This window comes from Mustela lutreola, chromosome 10 (assembly GCF_030435805.1).
Source record: "Mustela lutreola isolate mMusLut2 chromosome 10, mMusLut2.pri, whole genome shotgun sequence".
Classification (NCBI taxonomy): Eukaryota; Metazoa; Chordata; class Mammalia; order Carnivora; family Mustelidae; genus Mustela; species Mustela lutreola.
Genome location: NC_081299.1, coordinates 104,722,760 through 104,747,573, shown reverse-complemented (window position 1 = coordinate 104,747,573; position 24,814 = coordinate 104,722,760). Strand labels below are relative to the sequence as shown.

The following is a 24,814-nucleotide window of genomic DNA, read 5'->3' as shown; positions in this document are numbered from 1 at the left end:
AGGATTACAGCTTATAAATTTAATATTTACATTTAACCAAGTTAACAATAAGGGAATCTACAGGAAGCTGTATAGTTGTTAGCAAAACTGAGCTCCTTTAACATTGAGACCTTTTAACTTGCTTAAGTAACCAAACAAAACAGAAGCTTTGTTTTTTTGGGTTGACAGAAAGAAAAGAGAAAAAAACTGTTTATATTTTCTTATCACGAGTATACCAACAATCCAAGAACACTTTGTTGTTGTTGTTGTTTTTAACAAAGAGAAGAGGTGAATTTCAATCCTATACCACCGTACTTTTAAAATTCATTTCAAGCTTAGTCCTGACTGCACATAAAATTCTTTCCCAAGGGAGAAAATGTTTTATAAGAAGATTTCCAGCTGAAGGATGATTGCAAGCTTTTTGAGACCAGGAACATGCTATTAATCTTTGCTGTCATAGAAATCATCTCTCAGGTACAGGTGGGAGACAAAGGAGGCCATGATCAACAGTGTGGCAGGAGGCTGCCAGGACTTAGCTCACAGCAGAGGCTCCATACCTCCGTACCATCTACCCACCCAGCAACTGGGCTGGGAGAGAGGTTCTGACTACATTGCATAAGTGAAGAAGCTGAGACTCAGGCCAAGCAAACTGCCTGATGTCATACAACTACATATAGTGGTGAACCTGAGATTAAAACTTGGATTTGTCTGGCTCTGAAATCTCTATGCCTTCCACAACAATAAACACTAAGAGAGATGGAGGACCACCTTCACTGTAGAAATTGATCCAGTCACCAGATTATGAGATTTTTCAGAGGACAGTATGGAAGCTTGGGGTTTTCTTTCTCTTCTTGCTCTTACAGCTGCCTGCACTGATGCTTTTTGATAAACATGTGGCTTCCTTTTGATTCTAGAAAACACTAAGTCTCAATAACAAAGGATGCAGACTTCAGCAAACTAAGGATTATATAGTAATCACTAAGAGCTGAGCTGGAAAGACTGTTGTAGTGATGCTAATTCTTTCTGTAAAGACAGTAGGATTATAAAACCAAAAGACAAGGGGGTCTGTTTTCTGCTCAACCAAACATATCTAAAGCACATTAGAAGTTTGATGCGATATTTTGTGTTATTTTATGAAGTGCTGCATGGAATTATTACCTGGTTGCAAGAAAACATCATGTAAAATGAGAATATTAGAAATAAAAAAAAGAGCATGGATAAAAGTAAAAAAAAATTATTTCCCAAAGATATCCCTTTACAAGCCGTCTACAACTTTTTCATTCAAATTTTGTCCTAAGGCTTTTCTCTCTAAACCACTAGGCTCGTTTTAAGACTAAATTATCTTCTTTTTCCCTCTACAAAGTGTACTTCCATTCCTATATCTTTCTCATATATTTCCCATTTTCCCAAATGCAAAGTTGCTTATTTCCATCAATGCTAATTACATTTAGCAGAATTTTAACTTAGAAACCTTAGTCTTCAGTGATAACTAAGTAGTAAACCAACTCTGCACTGTCCATTACACCAAAATTCTTTAGATCTGAAACCCATGAATGCATCTCATAATTTCTAAAAACATGTTTTTTCCAAATACTACAGTCTTTCAATAAACCATAAAGCACATTTACCAAGAGACCCAGTTCTCCTCAGTTTCTCTGTGATAAGAAGCCAAAGCACATAAACCTGTGTTCAGTAATCAATGCTTTAGTATTTTATCTCGTTTGGAAAAGATTTAGCTAGCCAATGATTTCAACTTCAAAGTTTCAGGTGGAAAGATTTTGAAAGCTGTTTTAACAATTACCCATGAGGACTTTATGAGACAGACATTAACTGTCATTTTAACCCATCCTTGGGGACAAATTGCAACAGAAAAAACATGAGCTTATTTAACCGTTAGCAATCATTGGTAAAATAAAAGTTTTCTAATTAATCCTGATAACTCCATAGACATGTCTATCTTAATTAAACTAACAAACTTACATTAGCTTAAATACTGAATATGTTGCAAAGAGTCAACCTAAAAGTAAGTCCATTTGTTTAAAAAGTCACTGTGACTTTTCACTTTTTTTCAACTTAAAAGGTCACTGTCAATTTATAGCACCTATGGGGAAATCTGAAGTGGGAGGTTTAAGTTCAGGGAGGAGTGTAATACTAAGTACTAAATAGTATTGAGGTTTAAGAACCCCTAAATGGGCCATTTTTCATTATTCTCCAGAGAATACTGAGGTCAGGCATTATCACAGAAGGAGATAAGGTGCTTTTTTCAATCCTGTTGTCCAAATAGACTCCAGTGTGTTAGAAGACAGCCCATAGGGGAATCCTTTGGGACTGAGGAAGTTGAATTCATAGTCAATTCCTACAAAATGAATGAGGAGAATACATTAACTAAGTGGGAGTCCATTACCAAAATCCCCTTAGGCTTCTGAATGGTGTCCCGTCAGGAATACTACCAAAGTTTCCTGTGGTTCAGAGCTGGGAAGTGTCCCCCTTTCTTGATGGCTCTGACACCTTTGTACTACCTGAGAAGGGATGTCGACCTTCCTTTGCTTCCGCATTGCAGGACCAGCGGGTCCTGGAGGATGGACTGAAACGCTGCAGAGATTGGGGTTGCCTCTTTCCATTTGGGGAGAGCCAATATATTTGACAACCAATAATAGTATCCTTTCTAAGCCTTTATCATTAATGGGTCAGGTAGAGGTCCTGGCCTTTTTTAAGAAGAGGCAGTTATTATTTTTTTAAACATTTAAAAATTGAAATTCAATTAACTGGCATGTCTGGGTGGCTCAGACGGTTAAGTGTCTACCTTTGGCTCAGGTCATGATCCTATGGTAATGGGATCAAGTCCTGCATCCAGCTCCTTGCTCAGCGGGGAACCTGCTTCTCTCTCTGCCTGCCACTCCCCCTGCTTGTGCTCTGTCTCTGTCAAATAAATAAAATATTAAAAAAATAAATTCAATTAATTAACATATAATGTATTACTGGTTTCAGAGATAATACCCAGCGGCAGCTATTTTATATCATATTAAGCATCATATATCTAAGATAGAAGTACTTTCAATCTGAGAGCAGGACCAAGAACACCAAACAGCCCATGCATAAGGACAAAATGATAGATATGAGAAAAGGAAAGTATTACCCTATCTAATCTGGGTAATCCCTCTTTCTTTCTCTCTTTCTTTTTTTTAATAAGTAGGCTCCATGCCCAATGTGGGGCTTGAAATCAGAACCCTGAGATCAAGAGCCACATGCTCTGCCAGCTGAGCAAGCCAGGCGCCCCCAGGCAACTTTGTTGTGAGCTTTATCCACAGTCCAGTCCAAAGAAGCAGTCCTCTGTTGGGTGAGTGCTCCAACCAGGTGATAGCTTTCACCAGTCTCTTTTGGGAAGCACAGTCAGAGTATCTTGGATTTTAGGCTCATCAAGGAATCACACCTGGTTATTTAGGCAGAAACCTTAAATGGGAGTCTTGAAATTGGCAGCTGTCCTAAAGACATATGTGGCCACCCCATGCCTGACCAGAATATATGCATTAAAAGAACAGGAAAAATAGGAGAGTCTGACTTCTGAGCTCAATGCCTTTAGGGTCGAGGTAATGGTGTCCCACCAGGCAGCCAGAGCCATAGTGTAACCATGGGCAAGAGGTCCTGTCCTGCATTCAGCCAAGACACATTCCAAAGCGTCGTACTATTCAGGACATCTCTGAAAAAGGATATGTAAGAAACAAACATTGGGAGTAAAGATAATTTACTAAGTTGCATTGATACTCACTCCTTTGGCTCTGTTCCAGCCACCAAAAATGTTGTGCGATCATTAAGCGATGGTTGAGAAAGAATTCTTCAGATGTTGTATGATGCAGCTTGGTAAGTTTATTTAAGTAGCACACAGATAGGACCGTGGGCAGAAAGAGCTGCACTTTTGCTGTATGAAGCTGTGGGTTATATGCTTAGTGCTCAAGGGGGAGGGGACGTGCAGGGAGTTATTAAATCACAAATGTCTTCTTCAAATTTCTAATTTCACAAGATTTCTCTGGTGATTATCACTCATTTCCATATTAACTATTAGTGAGATATACAGGCAGTCATGAGACCCTTTAAGAATGTAGCAACCATGGGGGGCACCTGGGTGGCTCAGGGGGTCAAGCCTCTGCCTTCAGCTCAGGTCATGATCTCAGGATCCTGGGATCCACCCTCTCATCGGACTTTCTGCTCAGCAGGGAGCCTGCTTCGCCCTCTCTCTCTGCCTGCCTGTTTGCCTATTTGTGATCTGTCAAGTAAATAAAATCTCAAAAAGGAAAAAAAAAAAAAGTAGCAACCATCACATATTTGATCCTTATTGAAACTATGCAGGCTATAGGTAAGCCTTTCCGGCTAAAGGTGAACATTTTTCTGCCTCTATCCCTCAGCAAAAGACAGGCAGGCAGACCAGTTAGCTGGAACTGACTGGTCAAGCAAGAATTGCTGAGAATCTGAATTTAAAGGGCAGTGGAAATAGCGAAGATGGTTTTGCGGTGTTTACTTCAGATGGGGGTTGCTTAAAGTAAGTATTCTCTCCTCCCACTGTGTTGTTTTCTAACTTAGAGGTTGCGTTGCAATATTAAGTCCGATCCCGCTCCCCTCAGGTTTTGTTTCCCAGATTGCGAAGGGTCATGCACCGTTAGTGCACAGTCCTCTGCTCTGCACCCCCATCTCCTCTGGTTTCCAAACAGCTCTCTTCAAAGCCTCTTCTGTGTTTGGGTTTCTGGCCCGGGAATGGGAGGAGGAAGCAGAGGTAAACTACGCGGGCCAGAGGTCTCTGGATATAATAAGAGTGTGGTCACCAGCGGTTAAACGCGACAGTTGGTGAGACCACAGCGCACCCAACGAATCCCGGACCTGCCGGCCTACAGTAACGGCTCCTGGAGGGGCGGGCCCGAGGCGGGGCTTGGGCCGGAGCTGCACCTGAACCTGCGCTGGGGAGCGGGGCTGAGAGGAGTTTTAGTCCCTGCGGGAGTACCTTCTACCGTGTGGGTTGGAGCTGGAGACAGGTTTGGTTTGGGAGAGCGAGGTTTGAGACCAAGCCCAAGTCGCCGCCAAAGACTGCGGGTTTTTTTGCTTCTGCAACGTCAGAGTCGGGCAGGGCCAGGGGCGGAGTTTTAAGCTTGGTTCTCGGCTTCTCGTATCCGATTGAAACCAGCAGGACCTGGGGCGGAACCTGGGGCGGGTCCTGGGGCGGGTCCTGGGGCGGGACCTGGGGCGGGACCTGGGGCGGGTCCGCGGCGGGTCTCACTTGGCTTTTGACAGCTCGCTCTCGCATAGCCACAGCCGAGTCCCTCGGGTTCGGGAACCTGTAGCCCCGCTCTCCACGCGTCCCCGCCCCCCGTGGCCCTGGCCCCGGCCATGAAGCGCTTCTTCTCCTGCTCCAGCTCACAGGTGGCGGTAGGTGCCAAAATGTCTGGGAGGATGGGGCTGGGGTCCAAGCCCTGTGGTGACAGAAGTTCTGAGTCCGGTCTTCATGCACTATCGCCTTTTCTCTTTCTGGGTCTTTCCAGCGCTTCCACTCCCGCACTGCAGCCTGCCGGCTCTGCCTTCCTCAAGGCCCTGTCCGCTGGCCTCTGACTTGCCTTCCTAACCTCAGGCCTTCCCAAGTTCCTTTCCGTTGGCCTTTTCTTGTCGTCCTAGCATGTACACCTCCAACTTCTGAGATGTTTCCTGCAGCCCCTGCCCCTTCCCAAAGGCCCTGTCTACTTCTGCCATCTCCTAGTACTGAACACCTCGGAGCATCTGTCCTATCCCCAGCCCCTGCTCAGCCCCAAGTTCTGCTCTATGTCCCAAGTCCTGTGCCACGGCCCCATTTTCAGCCCTGACCTGTCCTCACAATCCTCTCCCATATAGCTCTATCCTTGCTGTTTCCTCTCAGCCCAACAAAGGTCTGTGCCTGCCCCAAGCCCTATTTCATAGTCACCTCTGTCCCTGCCCCCATCTCACCCCATGGCCCTTCCACTCCCATTCTCTCATCAGCACCACTGGCTCTCTGACATCATTCGAACCCTCTTTCCAATTGGTTGCTCCCACACCAGCAGTCTCCTCCTGTTCCCCCATCAACCTCTGCCCCTCTCTTCCCAGCGGTTGTCCCACACCTTTTTTGCCCCGACTTCCATCTGCCTGCTCTCTGTGGGTTAATCTTGCAGTCCGCCATCCTGACAGGCCCTAGCAGAGGAGGCATAGCTGTCTGGCTGCTCCCCAGGGAACTGGGTAAGTTGCCCACAGAGTTCACCCTGGCCAGCTCACCGCAGTGTCTGGTTATCAGACTGGTTCTTGGGCCAGTCAAGGCCTTCCACCTGCTTCTCCCCAGAATTTTCCTTCATTCTAAACCCTCATCCAGTTGCTTAGGGCTTGTACTCTCTGCTTCCCCGGACTGAGTTAGGGAAAGATGATAGTAGGAGAAGAGGATAGAGTAGATATGCTCAGAGTTCCCAGTAGAAGTCACTCGACTCCCCCACGTTCTCCCAGAACCCAACACAAGGCTGATTATAGAAGGTAGGGCACACAGAGAGGGTGTAGCTGTTTCTTCCCTGCAGATACCTCCTATCTGAGGATGGCATTTTCTGTGGAGATTGGGATTATGGCTCTTTTAGAAGTGAGGTAGCCAACGACCTGTGGACCTGTGGGAATATTACTCAGCCTAACCCGACTTACTGGTGTCATTCATAAGCAAACATGAGAAATGCTAGGCTCACACTCTTCAAGGGCAGGCCGCAGAAGCTTGGAAGGGAGCGAGCTATGAGGCAAGAGTAGGAACTCTGTTGAGGCCTGTTCTTGTCCCACTTGCAACTGCTTCTTCACATAGTCTCCACATGCATAGATCAACCAATCAAAATGCATTATCTGGATGACTAGTATAGGTACCAGCAACTGAGGCAACTCAGACTCTGTCTTAACTGATAATGATTTTCTCATTCACATGGATTCTTCCCTAGTGACTGAAAGTCCTCCACACTTCCCTTTCCTTTCAGGTCTGTGGAGTCTGCCTGCCCTTAGGAATGGGGAGATTATTTCATTTTTCCCAATTCTCCAATCCTTGGTTTCCAGTCTTTCCAAAGTTCTGGAAGGAGCAATGGACTGAATGTTGGAATTTGGAAATATCCATCCCTCTGTTCTTCACCCCAGCTCTACAGACTTGTGGCCATGAAGACTTTACACCCATTCTAAACTCTCTTCTGTATAACAAGCTCATAGGAAGTAAATCAGGTGGCTTTACAACTATCCAACTGGAAAGAAAACTGGTTTCTCAGTCAGGATGGGATCGCAAAGAGCTTACAACTAGGCCAGTGTCAGCTGCAAATTGTTTCCTCCTGAAACTTCCTCACCCTTATGATAAATTCCTCCACTCCCTGGGTGGTTAACCACTCTGAACCCGTTTGTCAGAGAAATAGTGTGACAGGCTTCCCGGCCACTCCCAAAACCTGGTTTCCAAGTCGTGCCAGCGGACTCTCCCTGCCTGTCTCCACTCCCATCCCTGGGTCCAGGGCCAAAGCCCTGCCTCCTTTGAGACCAGGACTGACAGTTCAGGGATCATTTTCAAATTAATCTAAATTATCCAGAATATAGGAAGCTACACACACACATACACACACACACACCCCTAGCTCTTATGATCTCGTTTTATTTTAGTCAAATAGAGGATGCCTTTGAGGGTGTCTTACATATTAGCTTACTCTGCCTATGTAGGAAGTGGACCAGAAAATAGCTTTAAACAGTTGGCGCTGAATCAGCTTGGAGGAATGTTAGTTGCATTAAAAAACAACAACAACAAAAAAAACAAAACAGAAAACAAACAAAAAAAAACCTAAACTGTGAGTCAGTTCTGGTTCCTCTAGAACAGCCTTTCCATTTCCAATCACCTGTCCTACAGGTGTACCCACTCTTTCTCTCTGCTGTTGGTGTGTTCCATCTCAATAGGAAGCTTACCAGCACACAGCCAGAGATAAGGAGAGGTTGCAATTACTTCTACAAAAGCCCCCTAATCTTGGCTGCAGAAATACAAAGCTTATCCTTGTTTTTGACACTGCTGATTAGAGTGGTGATTGCTCCCCTGAGGCTGGGATGGTCATCCAGGGCCTCTTTTCCAGAGGCGCTGGGATGAGCGGTAGATGGATTTGGAATTCGGAAGCATCCCTCTGTCCTTCTTCACCCTAGCTCTGCAGAGGTTTGGTCATGATGAATTTTCCATCTCTTCTAAATTCTTAGTAGAAAAGCTTATAGGAAATAAGTCAGGCAGATTTAGAGCTGTCTAGTTGGAAAGAAAAGTATCTACTTTGCTAAGGAGCCCCTTTACTGTCTCTACAGCCTGGCCGTTATACGTTGGCTGATACAGAGCAAGAGCTCTTCCTCTCGCTCCCCTGAAGGGAGAATTCTGACCCCTGAATTGCTGGCATATCCAAAATGTGCTAGCAATGCTGGGAAGGATGGGGATTGGGATTAGCCTTTATCGTGCCCTTACTCTGTGGCCTGTTACATCACTAGGGAACTGAGGTTCAAAGAAGTTGTTACATGCTGAAATTCACAAGGATAGAAAAGCGTTAGAATCAGGATTTTAAACAGACAACTTCAGATTGAGGTCAGCTGATGGCAGTGTCCCCTGAGGGAGATATAATTATAGCTTCCATATTTTTTTCTGAGGCTAACTGGTCCCCAAGGGACATTAGATGATATTATTCCTAGGTCCCAAAGTCTACTTGGTATAGGGAGAAACCATTTGGCTTATTTTGTCCTTTGAGAAACAACCTGTTTGGAGACTCTTCTCTGTGCAGGGAGTAGCGTCTGGGGGTGGGTGGCTTTGGCCTAGAGGCAGTCTTAGACTGGTTACATGGTAATAAGGAAACCTTCTCCCAGAACTCTGTAGCAGTGTGTGTGGTCTGGTGGTGCGAACCGGGAGTGGATGCCAGGTGGCCTGGGTTCTAGTCTCAGTTTTACCCTGTTTTGTGGTGTGATCTGGGACAGTTATCCAACCTTAGTGTGCTTCAGTTTCTTCTGCTCTCAAATAGATCCAATTATATCAGCTCTAACTCCTTTCCGGGGATGCTGAGAGGCTAATCGAAATAGCACTGGAAAGGACTGTGAAGAATTACAAGAATTACCTTAGAATCCACCTAGCCTGAGATCATTTTATGGCTTGGGCATTTCAAAACTTCCCTGTTTTTGCTATATAATTTTCCCTGGCTGGGCAAACAGTATTTGAAAATTGGTTATTTGGCTTCTGCAGACCCTATGTTTTCCCACCTCCTCCCAAGGCCTCTTTCTTGTTGAGATGACACCTCATAAAATCTAAGGTGCCACCAGCAATCCTTCACCACTTCCTGTTTGGTTATAAGAATACCATACCCTTGTATGGCCTTTTCCAGTTTACGAAGAAATTTTATATGCCTTATATGAGGTTAGCTCACTTAATGCTCACAACGTGATGAGGTAGTTATTATTTCCCACGTGTCAAAGATGAGGACACAGAGGTGTTCAATTGCTTACCCTGGGTCACATAGCTGAGAAAGTAGCTGACCCAGGCCTTCACCTCAGGCCTGCTGACAAAATATTCATCCAGGAGTCTTTTCACCATCATACAGTCTTTTGCATCCCTTCTTCCTTTCCCTTCCTCTCTCTGGATCCAACCAGGCCTTTCTGGGCTTCAGCCCTGGGTGTTTTACACAGCTGTCTCAAATGCCCTGTGATAGCTCAATTATTGTAATTACCCCCACCACCAGCAAAAAAGTCAAGCTGGAATGAGAGAACAATGCAAGCCTAGGTGTGGCTGTTGCTGGGGACAGCTGCTCCCTGCCAGGGAAAAGAAGAGGGAGGGCAGGGGAGAAAGGAGCAGGGGAGCTGCCTCTCGCTGCCTCTGCAGGCCTAGCCAGAGACCTTATCTCTGCCGCTAGGTGGTTGTGCTTTGGAAGGGGAAGAGCAACCAGCTGAAGGGCATAAAGGGCATAGAAATGAGGCTGGAAAAAAGAAACTCTGCCCCCCCTCCCAGTTTTGGGACCCAATGCCCAAGGGCAGAGATGTAATGGCTGGGTATTTGGGCTCCTAGCTGTAATGTGATGCTGGGTGCCTTGACTTCTCATAAATCTGAGGACAAGAGGCTGAACAGCCTGGGGAGATGAGAGGCAATGTGGCTCAGTTTGCTCCAGCAAGACCCCGAGAGGAAAGGGGAAAGGAGTCATGGCTGGGATCACTCTGAGCATGCGCACCTAACCCCAATAGTCACGTGATGACTTTAAAAAAAGGACATCTAAATACTACACTTTCAGTACTAGAACATGATTTTTAATCCAGGAGTCCAAGCACTTTTTGACCCAGGGCTGACAAAGGCCAGCAGTAGTCTCTCAGCTGCATATGGATGTCCCTTTTCTTTGCAGGGCACCCTAGCCATCTCCTCCCTTCCTTTTCCCATCCCACTCCTGCCCCCTGTATTCACACAACCCATGGCCCCTGACCAGGTGGAGAGATGGAACCGCCGTGATCAGAAGCTGCTGGAGGCGGTGCAGCGGGGGGATGTGGGACGCGTGGCTGCCCTGGCCTCGAGGAAGTCAGCCCGGCCCACCAAGCTGAACTCGAATGGCCAGTCCCCGTAAGTGAGCCGTCCCAAGTCCACCCCCCTCCCCCCGCCCCCCCATATGTGGTTACCATTAAAAGCCTTAAACCCGGAAGGAGGTAAGACCCGGGAAGCCCTACAACCCCAGAGCCGTTTTTGTCTTGACCAGCAAGCGTGTCTATCAGCGTTTGTTTGCTACACACCAAGGGCTGCACACAGTGAGGGAAGAGACATTGTCTCTGAGTCCCACCCCTCTCACAGTCCAGAATGACAGAACTGCTCCTTGGCCTTGATTCTGGCAGGTTCCATCTGGCAGCCTCCAAAGGCCTGACAGAATGTCTAACTATACTGCTTGCGAACGGGGCTGACATCAACAGCAAGAATGAGGATGGTGAGTTAGACCGCACATTGGGCCCCACGGCGGGCCTCTCCCTTTAGAGCAACAGTGGTGGTGGGGGCCAACCCCTGGAGGTTCCGAGTGTAGCCCCCCACTTCTCTCCTCATCAGTTCTGGCCAGCGTCCTCCCAGGGCGCTCCTCCCTGCAAGCTGGCTTTACCTCAACCCCCACTCCCACCTCCACCACAGGTACCAGGTACTCGGGGAACAGGAATTTCTGGCCCTGTGGGGCTGAGAGCTTCTCTCTCTAATCTCCCCCTGATTATCTGTGCGTCTTTTGCCTTCCCTCCCTGTGAGTCATCGGCATGCGTAGGGCCATCCATCTTCCATCTCCCCTCTTTCTCTTTCCAGGAAGCACGGCCCTGCACCTGGCCACCATCTCCTGTCAGCCACAGTGTGTCAAAGTTCTGCTGCAGGTAGGAACAACCTCTCAGTACTGCTTTAGTGAAGGGAACAAGTGGGCCCAGCATCTTCTATCTTGCCCTTGTAGTCACATGCACTATTGGGTCACATGGACCGCTCTCCTCCCCAGTAAGACAGGTGGTAATCCGGGGTGCCTAGGTGGCTCAGTGGGTTAAAGCCTCTGCCTTCGGCTCCGGTCATGATTCCAGGTCCTGGGATCTAGTTGGAGTCCCGCAGCAGGCTTTCTGCTCAGCAGGGAGCCTGCTCCCCGCACCCCGCCCCCCCGCCCCCGCCTGCTTCTCTGCCTACTTGTGATCTCTGTCAAATAAGTAAATAAAATCTTAAAAAAGAAAAAAAGGCAGGTGGTAATCCTGCACCCATCAGTTCACAAGCATTTAGGTAACACCCACTACATGCGGATAACATGCTTAAGGCGGCCCTTGAGGGCAGATCAGAAAGCAGAGTTCCCCCGGGGGACTGCTGGCCAGTCCTCTGTAAGCCATCAGCAGAGCCCTGCGCAGATGGAGTGCTGAGTGGCTGGGCAGGTGGCAGGAGGACAGAGGTGTTCAAATTCATCCACACTTCTACTGTCTGCTTTTAAGGAACTTGCAGTCTAGGGGCACTAAGGGAAATATATATGTGAAATGACACGCAGAAAATCCAGAAACCTGTCTCCAAAAGTGCCAAAGGCACAGTTCAGCAGGCCACTGGGCAAATGGCTGTTCTGCTTTTGTTCTTCCCTGACCTTTCCAAGTTCCCTAATGCTTAGCCTGAAGTATCCCGCGGGGACTCAGATATCATTTTCCCTAACATACTTATTGGTCTATCATCTGATTTTTCTTAGGCCCTAGGTTTAAGAACTGCGGCTGAAATTCAAGGCTGCCTATAATCTGCAAGGAGTGGACTGGCTCTCCTAGTAGTTGGCCGGAGCCATGGTCCTCCTTCCCCTCACTGTAGTGCTATGGAAGTTGGGGAGCCAACGGGGGGTGGGGGTGGGGGTATGGGATCAGGATGGTACCACCATGCCCCATGCTGCTTCCCTTTGTGGCTGTTTGCAGCATGGCGCCAACGAAGATGCTGTGGATGCAGAAAATCGTAGTCCGTTGCACTGGGCAGGTGTGTGCTGGGGACAGGGGGTGGGGTTGGGGGGATGCAGGACTGCAGGGACCATGGGCAGAAGGCAGGGGGTGTGGGATGACATTTGGAGAGCAGGACAGATTGAATGGTTGGAGGGAATGCTGGGTCATAGTCTGACTAGTGTCCTTCCTACTTCTCCTTAACCCAATCATCCCTCAATCCTCCCAGCCTCCTCTGGCTGTGCCTCCAGTGTGCTCCTGCTGTGTGACCATGAAGCCTTCCTGGATGTCCTGGATAATGTGAGTGTCTGCTGGGCAGGGCCCTGCACAGGGAGGCTGCTGCTCTCTCTGAGCTTGACTGGCTAAGCTCTGGGATGAGGAGGGTGGGGCCAGGGGGGCATGCCTCCTCTTCCTTCTCCCCCTGCTGCTCCTCCTTTCCCTCCCAGAAGAGTTTTTTTTGTTTTTTGTTTTTTGTGGTTTTTTTGGAAGAGGGCTTTTCTTTAGAAGAAGTGTCGGGAGAGGGCATTTGGTAGAATTGTCAAGCCTCTGGCTCCTCGTGACCTCCCTTCCCACAATCTGTGCAGGACGGACGGACACCCCTGATGATTGCATCACTGGGGGGTCATGCAGCTATCTGCTCACAGCTACTACAGAGAGGTGCCCGAGTTAATGTCACAGACAAGGATGACAAGTGAGCCTTCCCCATCTCCCCAGCTCAAACCCAGGCATTGACCACTCTAGAAAGGAGCCCCTGGGCAAACGTGTGTGTGCGCATGCGCGTGTATGTGTGCGTGTGTTTTGTGGAAGAAAGATTGGTCTCTCTTTTCCTGGGAACCTCCTTCCTTCTGAGCAGTTGTTTGGAAGAGCTACATGCTGCTTTGCACTTTTCCTCTCAGGGAGCTGAGAAAGTTTTACTTAGACTTTCCATCTATGATGGTGGTGGTAGCAGCAGAGATGACCAGCATAGATGACCCTGGAAGTCGAATCAATACTTCTGGATCCATTAGTTCAATTTACTGGTTTCAAACCACCATCTAAACAATGGGATCCTTTTTCCAATAAAGAATTTATGTGGAACCTCGATAAAGAAAAGATGAAAATAGGGCCCTTCTACTTGGCTCCTGGCTTTCTGATGCTGCAGCTCCAAGGCAGGGTGGTCTGGTTTCATGCCTTGTTGTTGGCTGGTGTGGGTCTGTGGTTCTCCTTGCCACACAGAGTGAGATCTGATTCCATGAGTGGAATTTCTAGAAGCAGGACTCCTGGATTTCCTGGGGAAAGCCTTTGCCCAGCTTTGTCCCCACTCACAGATCGGCTCTGATCCTGGCCTGTGAGAAAGGCAGCGCCGAGGTAGCAGAACTGCTCCTGAGCCATGGGGCAGACGCAGGGGCAATGGATGGCACAGGGCACGACGCTCTGCATTATGCTCTTCGCACTCAAGACAAAGTGTTGTGTCGGCTGCTGCGGCAGGCTCTGAACCGGCGGGGGCAGCGGGGAGGTAAAGCTGAGTCCCTTTTTTAACTTCACAATTCTCCTTGAGAGCCTTAGCATCCAGGAAGCTGCTTAGAATGCCATTTATTCCCATTGAAATAATCCCTCTGACAAAGAATTTTCACTTGAGTTTAGAGTTTAACTTACTGATTGCTGCTACTGTGAAATGACCCCAAATTCCCAAAGCATGGTCGCAAAAGTCCTTAATGCAGCCTTGTGTCCCCTCAGAAGGCAACTCTGGCTCGACTACCTCTATGTTTATGAGTTGTGATTGTTCATCTATTTGTATGGTTTGCCAGTCACCCTCCATCTCCCTTGCTAGACTGGAAAGCCCTCAGATGACAGGCCACTGCTGTTTTGCTCCACACTGAGATCCTGGTACCCATCAGTGCCTGGCACCATGCCCACTAAATAAGTGAGCAAACAAAATGAACAAGCTGGCCCGTCTCCAGGATAAGGGAACCAAGGATGCTGGATGCTTGGGGACCCATTCAACAGGGGTGGCTCCTGTTGACATGTGTGGGAAGGGTCCTCACACTGGGGGAATGTTCTTCTCAGAAAAAGTCTGAAGATAAAGCGTGGGCTAGAAGAGGGCCTGTCTCTATTCTCATTTTCCCTGTGATTTCTCGCATAGGTCAGGGGCTTGTTCAACATCCAGATCTTGCATCCCAGGTAAGACCCTACATGCCTTTTGCTTCCGACCCACCCTAGGCTGTCCCACTGGGGTTTCCCCTAGGTAGTGATTCTTGGGGGCATCGAGAGAGAGTAAGATAAGAAAACCCCTCCTGGGTCTTGGCTAGCTGCCTGCTTTTAGTTCACTATTCCTTTTTCTATGTAGGCCTCCTCATCTGAGCCTCACATGGGTTCTCCACCTAAGAGCCCATGGAGAGCAGAGCCCGAGGAGGAGCAGGAGGAAGAGGAAGAGGAGGAAGACCCATACCCAGATGAGTGGAGGTGGAAGTATGAAGAGGAGCAGAGGAAGGTTTCTCAGTTGGAGCAGGAGCTGGTGCAAAAGACTGAAGAGGCGAAAACTCAGGCTGCAGCCTACCTGGGCCTGGAGAACCAGATTCGAGAGCAGGTGCAGGAGCTGGGGCTCCTCCTAGCTCAAGAGCCTGGAGCTCCCGGAGGGCAGGGCTCTAGTCTTCGGCCTGGAGGAGATGGAATGGAACAGGGCTGTCCCTTGGGCCTGCTGGCCAAGCGCATTCAAGAGCTAAGGAAACAGCAGCAGGCAGCAGCCGCAGTGGCAACCAAGCCAGCATTAGCTCCTAAGAAGGCTGAGGATTTAGCCTCGGGGGGCATTCAGCATGAAGCCCAAGGAAGGCTCCAGCCAGAAGAACAAGAGCCACCCCAGAGCCTAAGGTGTGAGACCGCTGGGAAAGCCACAGGACAGCAGCTGAGTGCCAATGGTGGACAGGCCCTTGGCGGGGATGGTACTGATGAGCCATCGGCTGGTCAGAAAGAGAAGCCCCAGGCCCCTGGGGCTGACCCGATAGGCACAGCGGCTGAACCCATGGGCCCAGCAGCCATGAATCAGCTCCTTGTACAGCTGAGGGAGGAGGTGGCTGCCGTGTGGCGAGAAAAGGATGCTGCCCGGGGGGCTTTGTCAAGACCAGTCCTGGAGGGGGCTCTGGGGACACCCCAGGTGGAGGCTGCAGCCGCTGCCTGGGAGAAGATGGAGGCCAGGCTAGAGCAGGTGCTGGTGAGGCTGGATCGGGCAAAGGCAGGATTACAGGGCAAACCTCAGGCCCCTGCCCAGGAGCCCAGAGAGGGAGCCCCAAAGGCAGGCCTGGTGATCATCACCAAAGAGAATGAAGGGAAGGAGAAGAAGGCTCCTGGGGCCCGGGGAGAGCCTTTGGGGGCCCCTGGAGGGGAACGGCTACCCGGAGGCTGTCCGGCTAAGGGCCAGCTGGAGAAGGAGGTAGCAGCACTGAGACGGAGCAATAGCAACTTGCTGGAGGAGCTGGGGGAGTTGGGGCAGGAGAGGCAGCGGTTGCAGGGGGAGTTGCAGTCTCTGAGCCAGCGGCTCCAGCGGGATTTCGTTCCCAAGCCAGAGGCGCAGGTCCAGCTGCAGCAGTTGCGGCGGAGTGTGGGGCTGCTGACGGACGAACTGGCCATGGAGAAGGAGGCCACCGAGAAACTGCGGAAGCGTCTGGCCTCCCAGAGCAGTGGCCTCCAAGGGCTGTGGAACTACCTGCCACCAGACCTGGTGGGCAAGGGGAGTGCTGGGCGCACAGCGGGCGAGCCCCTGGAGGAGCTGCAGGCCTGCATCAGCACCCTGGTGGAGCAGCACCGCGAGGCCCAGAAGGGGCTGGCTCTCCTGGAGGAGGAAAACCAGCAGCTGCGGGGGACCCTGGCCCCATGCGGGGAGCCGGGCACCTTGTCAGAAGCCCCCGCACCGCCCCAGGTGGCGGCTCTGGAGCAAGACCTGGGGAAGCTGGAGGAAGAGCTGCGGGCCGTCCAGGCCACGATGAGCGGGAAGAGCCAGGAGATCGGGAAGCTGAAGCAGCTGCTCTACCAGGCCACCGAGGAAGTGGCCGAGCTGCGGGCCCGGGAGGCTGCTAGCCTGCGGCAGCACGAGAAAACGCGCGGTTCGCTGGTGGCCCAGGCTCAGGCGTGGGGCCAGGAGCTGAAGGCCCTGCTAGAAAAGTATAACACAGCGTGCCGGGAGATGGCTCGCCTGCGCCAGGCGGTGGCGGAGGAGCGGCGGCGGAGCGGGGACCTGGCCACACGCGCGGCGGAGCAGGAGCGCCAGGCAGGCGAGCTGCGCGCGCGCTCCCAGCAGTTTGAGCAAACAGCTGAGCAGTTCAAAGATAAGGTGGACCATCTCATTGGGGCTTGCCGGGACAAGGAGGCCAAGGTGAGCAGGCTGGGCAGCCGGTAGGGAAAGTAAGTGGCCATGTGTTTAGGGGGTTTTTTAGCCTGCCTCTGTCTTTGTGTTGTCAGTTTAATACCTGTAACGGAGCACCTGTGGTTTTCAAGGACGGTTGTGTTCCCCGGCGTCGGCGTCGCGTCTTGCCTCTTGTTTCTCGTTTCTCCAGGAATTGGGGTTGATATTAGTGGTGAGGCTAAGGTATAAACAGAAGAGAGAAGGGGGCTTAAGTATTACAGTTGGGGATTCAGGATTCAGAAGCAGTGCGGGTCGCAGCCAGCTAGCTACTGCCCTGGAGGGATTATGGTTATGAACACTTTCACTTAAAAAGTAGATTAGCCCAGGTTGCTGGGGTTTTGCTAGGGTTCTGGGGAGGTAACTGGGGGGCTGATGGGGGTTAGAAAAGTAGACTAGCCTCTAGCTCCTCTTCTCCTCCCCACCCCACCCACTTCAGTCAGAGGGAGTTCTAGAGATTTCCATTGGCAAAGAGAACACCAAATCAAATAAAAACGTTTGAAAACCACTGTGTTAGAAACCGGAGTTTCCCAAGGATTGCTCCAGAACTCAGTGTAAAGGCTGTACATTTCTAGGAGGCATGTTTTATGAATCATAAAAAAAATCCATTTACGAATGAATTTAGTAATTTTATTTATTTATTTATTTATTTATAAGATTTTATTTATTTGACACAGAGAGAGAGACAGCCAGAAAGGGAATACAAGCAGGGGGAGTAAGAGAGGGAGAATCAGGGTCCTGGGGTTCTCTGCTCAGCGGGGAGCCTGCTTCCCCCTCTCTCTGCCTGCCTCTCTGCCTACTTGTGATCTCTCTCTATCAAAATAAATAAATAAAATTTTAAAAAAGATATAGGAAGTATATGTTTTGTATACTACAGAGGGCACACAAAGAAGGAATGTTATACAGAATAGCAATCAGTGTGCAGTGGGGCTGATTAAAAAAAGGAGGAATTTTGTGTTGGCGTTGAAGGAAAAGATGATGTAGATAAATGGGCGAAAGAAAATAGTGTAGTCTGACATTGGATTTGAAATTCAGTTTCAAAACTTACTGCTTGATCTTGGGTGAGTTCTCTAAAGCCTCCAAATCTCATCTAAGACTCAGTTTTCTCATCTCTACTATGGGTATAATGACAGGGTTTCAGGAAGATTACATTAATAAGACATTATATTTAAAATACTAGAAATGCTTTTTGGTAAATGGTAAGCACTCAATAAATAAAAGTGAGCTATTTTTATAATTCCTACTGCCACCATTCCTATTACTGCTGGTTATCAGTAACCAAGTTTGTGCCTCAGTCTCACAAACCACAAAAATAAAACTCATCTCTTATTTCTTGGTGGTCAACAACCATGAATAGGGCAGGATCCAGTGCAGACTTCAGACCATGGGCCATGAATTCAAAGAGATCTTGGTTCAAATCATTATTTCATTACTTACTAGCTGTATGATTTTGACAAGTCACTTAAGTCAGTCTTATCTGCAAAATGTGAATACTAATACTTCCTTCAGTGAAGTATTATTCTCCTCAGAACAGAAGAAGAAATGTCTTGAGTATTAATTGAGACAATGTGTATAAAAGTACCTGGCATATATTACATACCCACTAAAAGGAAGTTGACCTTGACCGTGGATGGTATTGGGGTGGGAAATGACTTGGGCCACTTCAGTTGCCTTTCTTTCCTTGTGGCATCAGATCAAGGAATTGTTGAAGAAGCTGGAGCAGCTTTCAGAGGAGGTCTTAGCTGTTCGGGGAGAAAATGCTCGCCTTGCCCTACAGCTTCAGGTATGTTCTGGCCCTCAGAGAAATAGATGCTGCTAGAAAAGAGGGCGGCCAGTGGAAGTGATGTATGTGAGGGAAAAAGTCTAGGAATTGTAGAGGCCTGGTCAGGCAGTGGTCTAGGCTGGGCCAATGGTGGGCCAAGGGAGCCTAATTGGTATAGCTGACCACTTCTTTCTTCTCCTTTTTTTAATTTTTAAATTTTTGTTTAAATTAATTTCATTAACATATAGTGTATTATTTGTTTCAGGAGTAGAATTTAGTGATTCATCAGTTGCATACAACACCCAGTACTCATTCCATCAAGTGCCCTCCCTAGTGCCCATCACCCAATTACCCCATCCCCCAATTACCCCATCCCCTCACCCACCTTCCCTCTAGCAACCTGTTTGTTTGTTCTCTACAGTTAAGGGTCTCTTGTGTTTTGTCTCCCTCTCTGTTTTTATCTTATTTATTTATTTTTATTTTTTATTATTAAAATTTTTTTAAAAAAAATTTATTTGACAGAGATGACAGGTAAGCAGAAAGGCAGGCAGAGAGAGAGAGGAAGGAAAGCAGGTTCCTTGCTGAGCAGAGAGCCTGATGCAGGGCTCGATCCCAGGACCCTGGGATCATGACCTGAGCCGAAGGCAGAGGCTTTAACCCACTGAGCCACCCAGGCGCCCCATTTTTATCTTATTTTATTTGTCCTTCCCTTCCCCTATTCATCTTCCCCTGTTCATCTGTTTTCTTAAATTCCATGTCTGAGTGAAATCATATGGTATTTGTCTTTTTCTGACTGACTTATTTTGATTAGTATAATACCCTCTAGTTCCTCCCCCATAGTTGCAAATAGCAAGATTTCATTCTTTTTGATGGTTGAGTAATATTCCATTATAGAATCTCTACATATAGATGTAGATAGATATCGATATAGATATATATCATATCTTTATCCATTCATCTGTCTATGAACATTTGGGCTCTTTCCATAGTTTGGCTTTTGTAGACATTGCTGCTATAAACATTGAGTGCATGTGCCTCTTCGAACCACTGTGTTTGCATCCTTTGCATAAATACCTAGTGGTGCAATTGCTGAATCCTAGGGTGGTTCTATTTTAACTTTTTTGGGAACCTCCATACTGTTTTCCAGAGTGGCTGCACCACTGTTGTGTTACCACCAACAACTGACCACTTCATTCTATTTTTCCTCATCCTTGGTGGGGGGGTGGTAGTATGTGTGTCAGGGTGGGTGTGCTAGGATGGGCACAAGATCTCTCACTGATGCTCACTCCTAGGATTCCCAGAAGAATCACGACGAGATCATCTCCACCTATAGGAACCATCTGCTGAATGCTGCACAGGTGAGCATGGGAGGAGGTAGGGACAGCACCTTGGGCGGGGGGTGTTGCATTTGGGATTCCTCTTTTTACCTGCATATACCTGTCATTTCTTGGAAATTTGGACTTTATTTTTTAAAAATATTTTATTTATTTGACAGAGATCACAAGTAGGCAGAGAGGCAGGCGGGGGGAGGGGAGGGGTAAAGCAGGCTCCCTGCTGAGCAGAGAGCCCGATGTGGGGCTCAATCCCAGGACCCTGGGATCATGACCTGAGCTGAAGGCAGAGGCTTAACCCACTGAGCCACCCAGGTGCCCCTGGACTTTATTTTTTTTAAACAGACTTCATTTATTTATTTGACAGAGAGAGAGAGAGACAGTGAGGGAGGGAACACAACCAGGGGGAGTGGGAGAGGAAGAAGCAGGTTCCCCACAGAGCAGGGAGCCCTACTCAGGGCTCAATCCCAGCAACTTAGCCACCTGGGCACCCCGGAAAGTTGGACTTTAAATGTTCCAGTGCCAGGTCTCTGGATCTCCTTAGGTAGATCAAGAGAGGTTGTGCATGAATGTGAGTGGGGAGAGGTGTTTGTCCCTCCTTGTCAATACCCTGGTCTACTGGAAGGCGTTTTCCTGTTCCTTATGCCTTTTCTCAGTTTTAGCCTGAGCCAAATTATCCCTCACTAAGGAAGAAGAGATGGGTCATTTGCTCCTTTATTAGGAAGAATGATAGCTACAAAGAATTGAACACTTGTTGTCTATCAGGTGCTCTGCTTCATATTCACTATCTTTTTTTTTTTTTTTTTAAACCCTCACAGCAGTCCCAGCAAGTAGACATCATTATCTTCCTTGTAGAGAGTAGGAGACAGCCATGGAGAAGTCACACACTATAAACCAGGGCACAGAGGAAAGAGCGTTCCATGAAACCACACAACGTTCCCTTGCCTGTCCTCACTTCCTGTTCATCATCTCCTTTTCCTTTCTTCCCACCACTTACAGGGCTACATGGAACAAGATGTGTACAATATTTTGCTGCGTATCCTCAGCATCCAGGAGGAGTGAGACAGCCATGCCCTGAGGGATGTGCGATTTCTCTGTGGTGAGTTGTGGGTCTGGATGATGAGGGAAGGAACCCAGAGAAAGGACTTGGGCAAAGAGGCTTAGGGATGGGACTTGGAGTCTCCTTTTGCCCCATGCAGTGGCGGCTGACACTGGGGAGCCCTGAGGGGTGAGGAGCATATGAAGTGAGATTAATTGAGAAGACAAAATCTGGGGACTCCCTGGGTAGAGGCAGAATCAGGGAATAGGTAGACCAAAGGGGTCTGATGTGGGACAATGAGGACTGAAAAGCCTGGCTGAGTGGCTCTCCTAAGGCCCAGTCTAGAGACAGCCATGGTAGCAGAGTGGCAAGGAGTGGTTTGCTAGGGCGGGACTCTAGAACCCCAGACTCTCTCCTTCACTCGCATACCATTCATTCAGAGGGTAGTCACCTCTGACTCTTATTGCTGCCTCTGTGCACATGGCCATCTTCTCCCGTCCAGGTGGATGACATCCCGCTTTGCATCTTGTCATGGGTGGGAGGAGGCTGGGGAGGTGGAAATGTGTGCATTTCACCCTTGAATTTCTTCTTTCAGGGAGTAAGAGCGTCCCTGGTCGCCAGAGGCTCCACCAGGTTGGGGAGGAGGAAGGGGCAGTTGGTGGGGATGGGTGGGTGGGGTTTCACCTGACATTATGGATCCCAGACCTGAAAACCTGAAGCCTGGAGTCAGCACTAATGAGACCAGAGGAGGGGGCACATGGAGGCCAGCTCTATGGAAAATAAAGCAGGAGGCATGTAGTGTTGGATGTCCTGGTTTTCTCTGCTTAAAGGGGAGTGAGGGGAGGAATCTTTCTCATTCTCATTCCCCCCCCCCTTTTTTTAAAATCACAAATCGCTCCAAAAGTCTGCAGCTTTCAAACTTGGATTATGATCCACAGTAAGAAATACACTTTGTATCATAGTGCGTATATCTGAAATAGTAATTACCCTTACTCTTTTCACTCTATGATTGTCTCTGCTGTTACACTTCAGCAAAAAAATATTGCTCACAATACATCCACAAATGGGCCAAGATTCATGATTGAGAAACAGCTCTCTGTGAAAATGGAGATGGACACTCTTTCTCTTTCTCAAATCTGGCTCTAATCTTTTTTCTCCATCTTGAGATTCCTGCGTCCACTATCTTTTTTAAGAAGGAGAAATTGAGAGACCTGGATTTCCTTCAAGCTGTACAATCTAAAATATTTGATCCTGTGTCATACCCTGCATCTAGATCTGAGGCACAAAGACTCACATGGTCTGTGTTCTTTGCCCAGGTACAAAGTGATGTGAAAAGTCAGATTCCTGGGAAAGGGAGGAAGGGATACTCAGAGCTGGCTTCTTCCCTCCACTTCTGTTAGACTTTAAAAAATGTATCTCTGTTGCCCACTTCCCATGGGCCTCCTCCCCTTCCTGTCCCTCCACTCGCCAGACTGCTAGGTGAGAGAGAGGCAGCGAATTCCTCCCCATCTGGAACTGCGGTTTAGATTCCCCCCTGGTCCTTCTCCCAGCCTGCCCCCTGCTGGGTTTTGCTGTGTAGGAGGACTCGGTTTTGGCCTTAGAGAGCCACACTGGGTTGGAAGGAGAGTGGGGAGGGGCTGCCTTGGAAGACAGGGACCACCCCAGGGCTGTAGGGGGGGTTGGCCCAGAAGAGAGCAGCTGTGTAGATTGCATCCTAGAGAAGATGAGGACAAGCTTTGGGATTTGTATGGACGGGCACAGGACTGCTTTAAAGCAGGAAGAATGGAGACAGGAGAGGTTGATGGGGAAAGAGAGGGTACAGCTGCTGGAAGAAGGGCATCAAAAGATCCAAGTTCCCCATGAAGGGGAACAGATCCTCTCTTTCCCTTCTTGCTCTTTGAGTTACCAAAGAATATAAAAGGACTATTACAATCATTATTTATGGAGTGCGGGGTGGGAAGAATGAAAAAATTGCTTAGAGAGAGAGAGAGAGAGGGAGAGATCCACACAGGCGGAGAGTGTTTGGCTAACTTTAAGTGTGAGTTAGAAGGCAGCTTTAGTAGTGGAAACTGATCTCAGGATGGCTGAGCTATGGGAATGGTCAGTGGTGAGAATACTAACACAGGATGGAATGTTCCCAGCCCCTGGCCTTTCCAAACAGTCTCCCTCTGTATAACCCCATGAACTCTTACCCCAACAACCCCAAGGCCTGAAATTTTCCTTGATTTCATAAACAAATCTTTGTTTCCTAAAGTAACTCTAGTCCTACTGTTCTCCCCATTCCTCCTAGGAGGGACTTAGGTAGGTACTTCCTACTCCTTTTTCTCTTCCTTGTTCCTCAGGCTTCAGATATAAGAGTATATGGGTGAGTGTAGGTGAAGCGTGGTCGCCACGATGGGGTCAGACTGTATCTTTGAATGCCTCCCATCAGAACATGGTCCTAATTTGTAGTTTCCCTCCTTTATCAGATAACAATTCATTAAACTGACATTGAACGAGTCTACTATGGGCCAGGCACTGGGGATAGAGAGTGAGCATCACAGAAAAAATTCTTGTCCTTGCCAAGCTGGGATACAGGATCAAATTCAGGCACCCTGTTTCCTACTTTATGTTATCCTGGAGGGGTGCTGGAACTTATAACCTCAAATTAACTATTAAAGGAGATCCCTTCTTTATCCCTCCTTTATGAAACCACTAAGATTCAAGGTGAGGTTTACTTTTTTTCTTTTACATTTTTACAGCTTTAATGAGTTATGATAATTGACATTCAATAAACTGCAAGTACTTTGATAAGTTTTGACACATGTGTATACCCATAAAACCATCACACAATCAAGGTAATGAACATGTCTATCACTCCAGAGAATACCCCCCCTTTTAAAAAAAAAATCCTCTCTATCCTCCTCCTCTCCAATCACTGAAAATTCTAGAAGATAAAAACTAATCCATAGTAACTTTGGACCTAGAGGTCTGAACAGAACAAAAGCTTGGGGCCTGATGAAGACAGTTGGGTTTTAGAACTGAATACTTGAGCTTGAATTTAGCTTTAAGTCCCACCATTGCTGGAAGCAAAGCATCAGGGAAAGAACCTGAGTGTCATGGGAAGGTGCAGATCTTCCCCAGGGATACAAGCCACAGAGTAGCTGGGCATGGTCCAATTCAGCAGGTACCTGGGGGTATTGCCGGGCTGGTACCTTCATTCTTGCGGCTTGGAAGGGGTCTCATGGGAAGGATTATACTGAAGGTTTAAGCTAAATGAGAGGGTAATTCATATTATTTATGATTATTTTTATGACAATTACAGGTTTAACTGTCTTGTTGCCACTGCTAGATAGAGAGCTCCTGCAAGGCTTTTTATGTCCTCAGCACCTAACAATCTCTGAACAGCATTCTAATGTTTGTTGAACAAATGACATTATTGCTTCTGTCCCAGCCACTAACTATAAAATGTTATGAGTTTTTCCAGTAGGTAGGTTGGGTAAACGGCCCTAAAATTGGTGCTTTCATGGTACCTGCATGTGAGTGATGAGCTTGGTTGAGAAAGGGGTCTCTGGAAGGTCAAAGGCTTTGGAAGAAGAGCAGGCAGTTCAGAGGGGAGCAGAAAGATGAATATTGAGGGTAAGGAAACCCCCCCCCCCTCTGTTCACCTTCAGCTACACCAAAGGCGTGGGGTCTCTGGTGACGTTCTATTTGGGGTAGGAGGATGGGGGACCACAGGTAGAGTTGGCGCTTAGGTACACTTTGGATTCTCGAAGCCCAGGCTTTCTCCTAGGCAGAAGAGCCTCATTTCAAGTAGGAACCTCCAACTGCGGGCAGATCCCCGTCCATCCGGCCACATTTGCAGCAGGACTCCACCCCAGGCGGGCGAGAATGAAGAGATCCAAGAACGTCCTCCCTCC

At 48.1% G+C, this 24,814-nt stretch overlaps 1 protein-coding gene across 3 annotated transcripts; it reads left to right on the top strand.

Annotated features, from left to right (window-relative positions):
- The first annotated feature begins 4,836 nt into the window (after positions 1-4,836).
- ANKRD35 (ankyrin repeat domain 35) lies at positions 4,837-24,805 on the top strand. 3 transcript variants are annotated; one of them, XM_059136074.1, is made up of 15 exons: positions 4,837-4,861; positions 5,272-5,391; positions 10,443-10,573; positions 10,840-10,928; positions 11,285-11,349; positions 12,394-12,451; positions 12,641-12,711; positions 12,996-13,102; positions 13,719-13,906; positions 14,534-14,571; positions 14,738-16,756; positions 18,477-18,566; positions 19,838-19,903; positions 20,876-20,975; positions 21,511-24,805. In XM_059136074.1, the coding sequence occupies exons 2-14, from the start codon at positions 5,353-5,355 to the stop codon at positions 20,936-20,938; spliced, it is 3,024 nt and encodes a 1,007-aa protein (XP_058992057.1). In that variant the 5' UTR covers positions 4,837-4,861; positions 5,272-5,352; the 3' UTR covers positions 20,939-20,975; positions 21,511-24,805. The 3 variants fall into 3 exon arrangements, with proteins under 3 accessions (XP_058992057.1, XP_058992056.1, XP_058992054.1); XM_059136073.1 differs by lacking the exon at positions 4,837-4,861 and adding an exon at positions 4,870-4,979; XM_059136071.1 differs by lacking the exon at positions 4,837-4,861 and adding an exon at positions 4,870-5,000.
- The last annotated feature ends 9 nt before the right edge of the window (positions 24,806-24,814 follow it).

Excerpts from the sequence above, each read along its gene's own strand:
- ANKRD35 (XM_059136074.1), top strand. The coding sequence starts at position 5,353 with ATGAAGCGCTTCTTCTCCTGCTCCAGCTCACAGGTGGCG. Across the intron at positions 12,452-12,640 it reads TAGTCCGTTGCACTGGGCAG|CCTCCTCTGGCTGTGCCTCC; the intron begins GTGTGTGCTGGG and ends CAATCCTCCCAG. Across the intron at positions 19,904-20,875 it reads ATCTGCTGAATGCTGCACAG|GGCTACATGGAACAAGATGT; the intron begins GTGAGCATGGGA and ends CACCACTTACAG.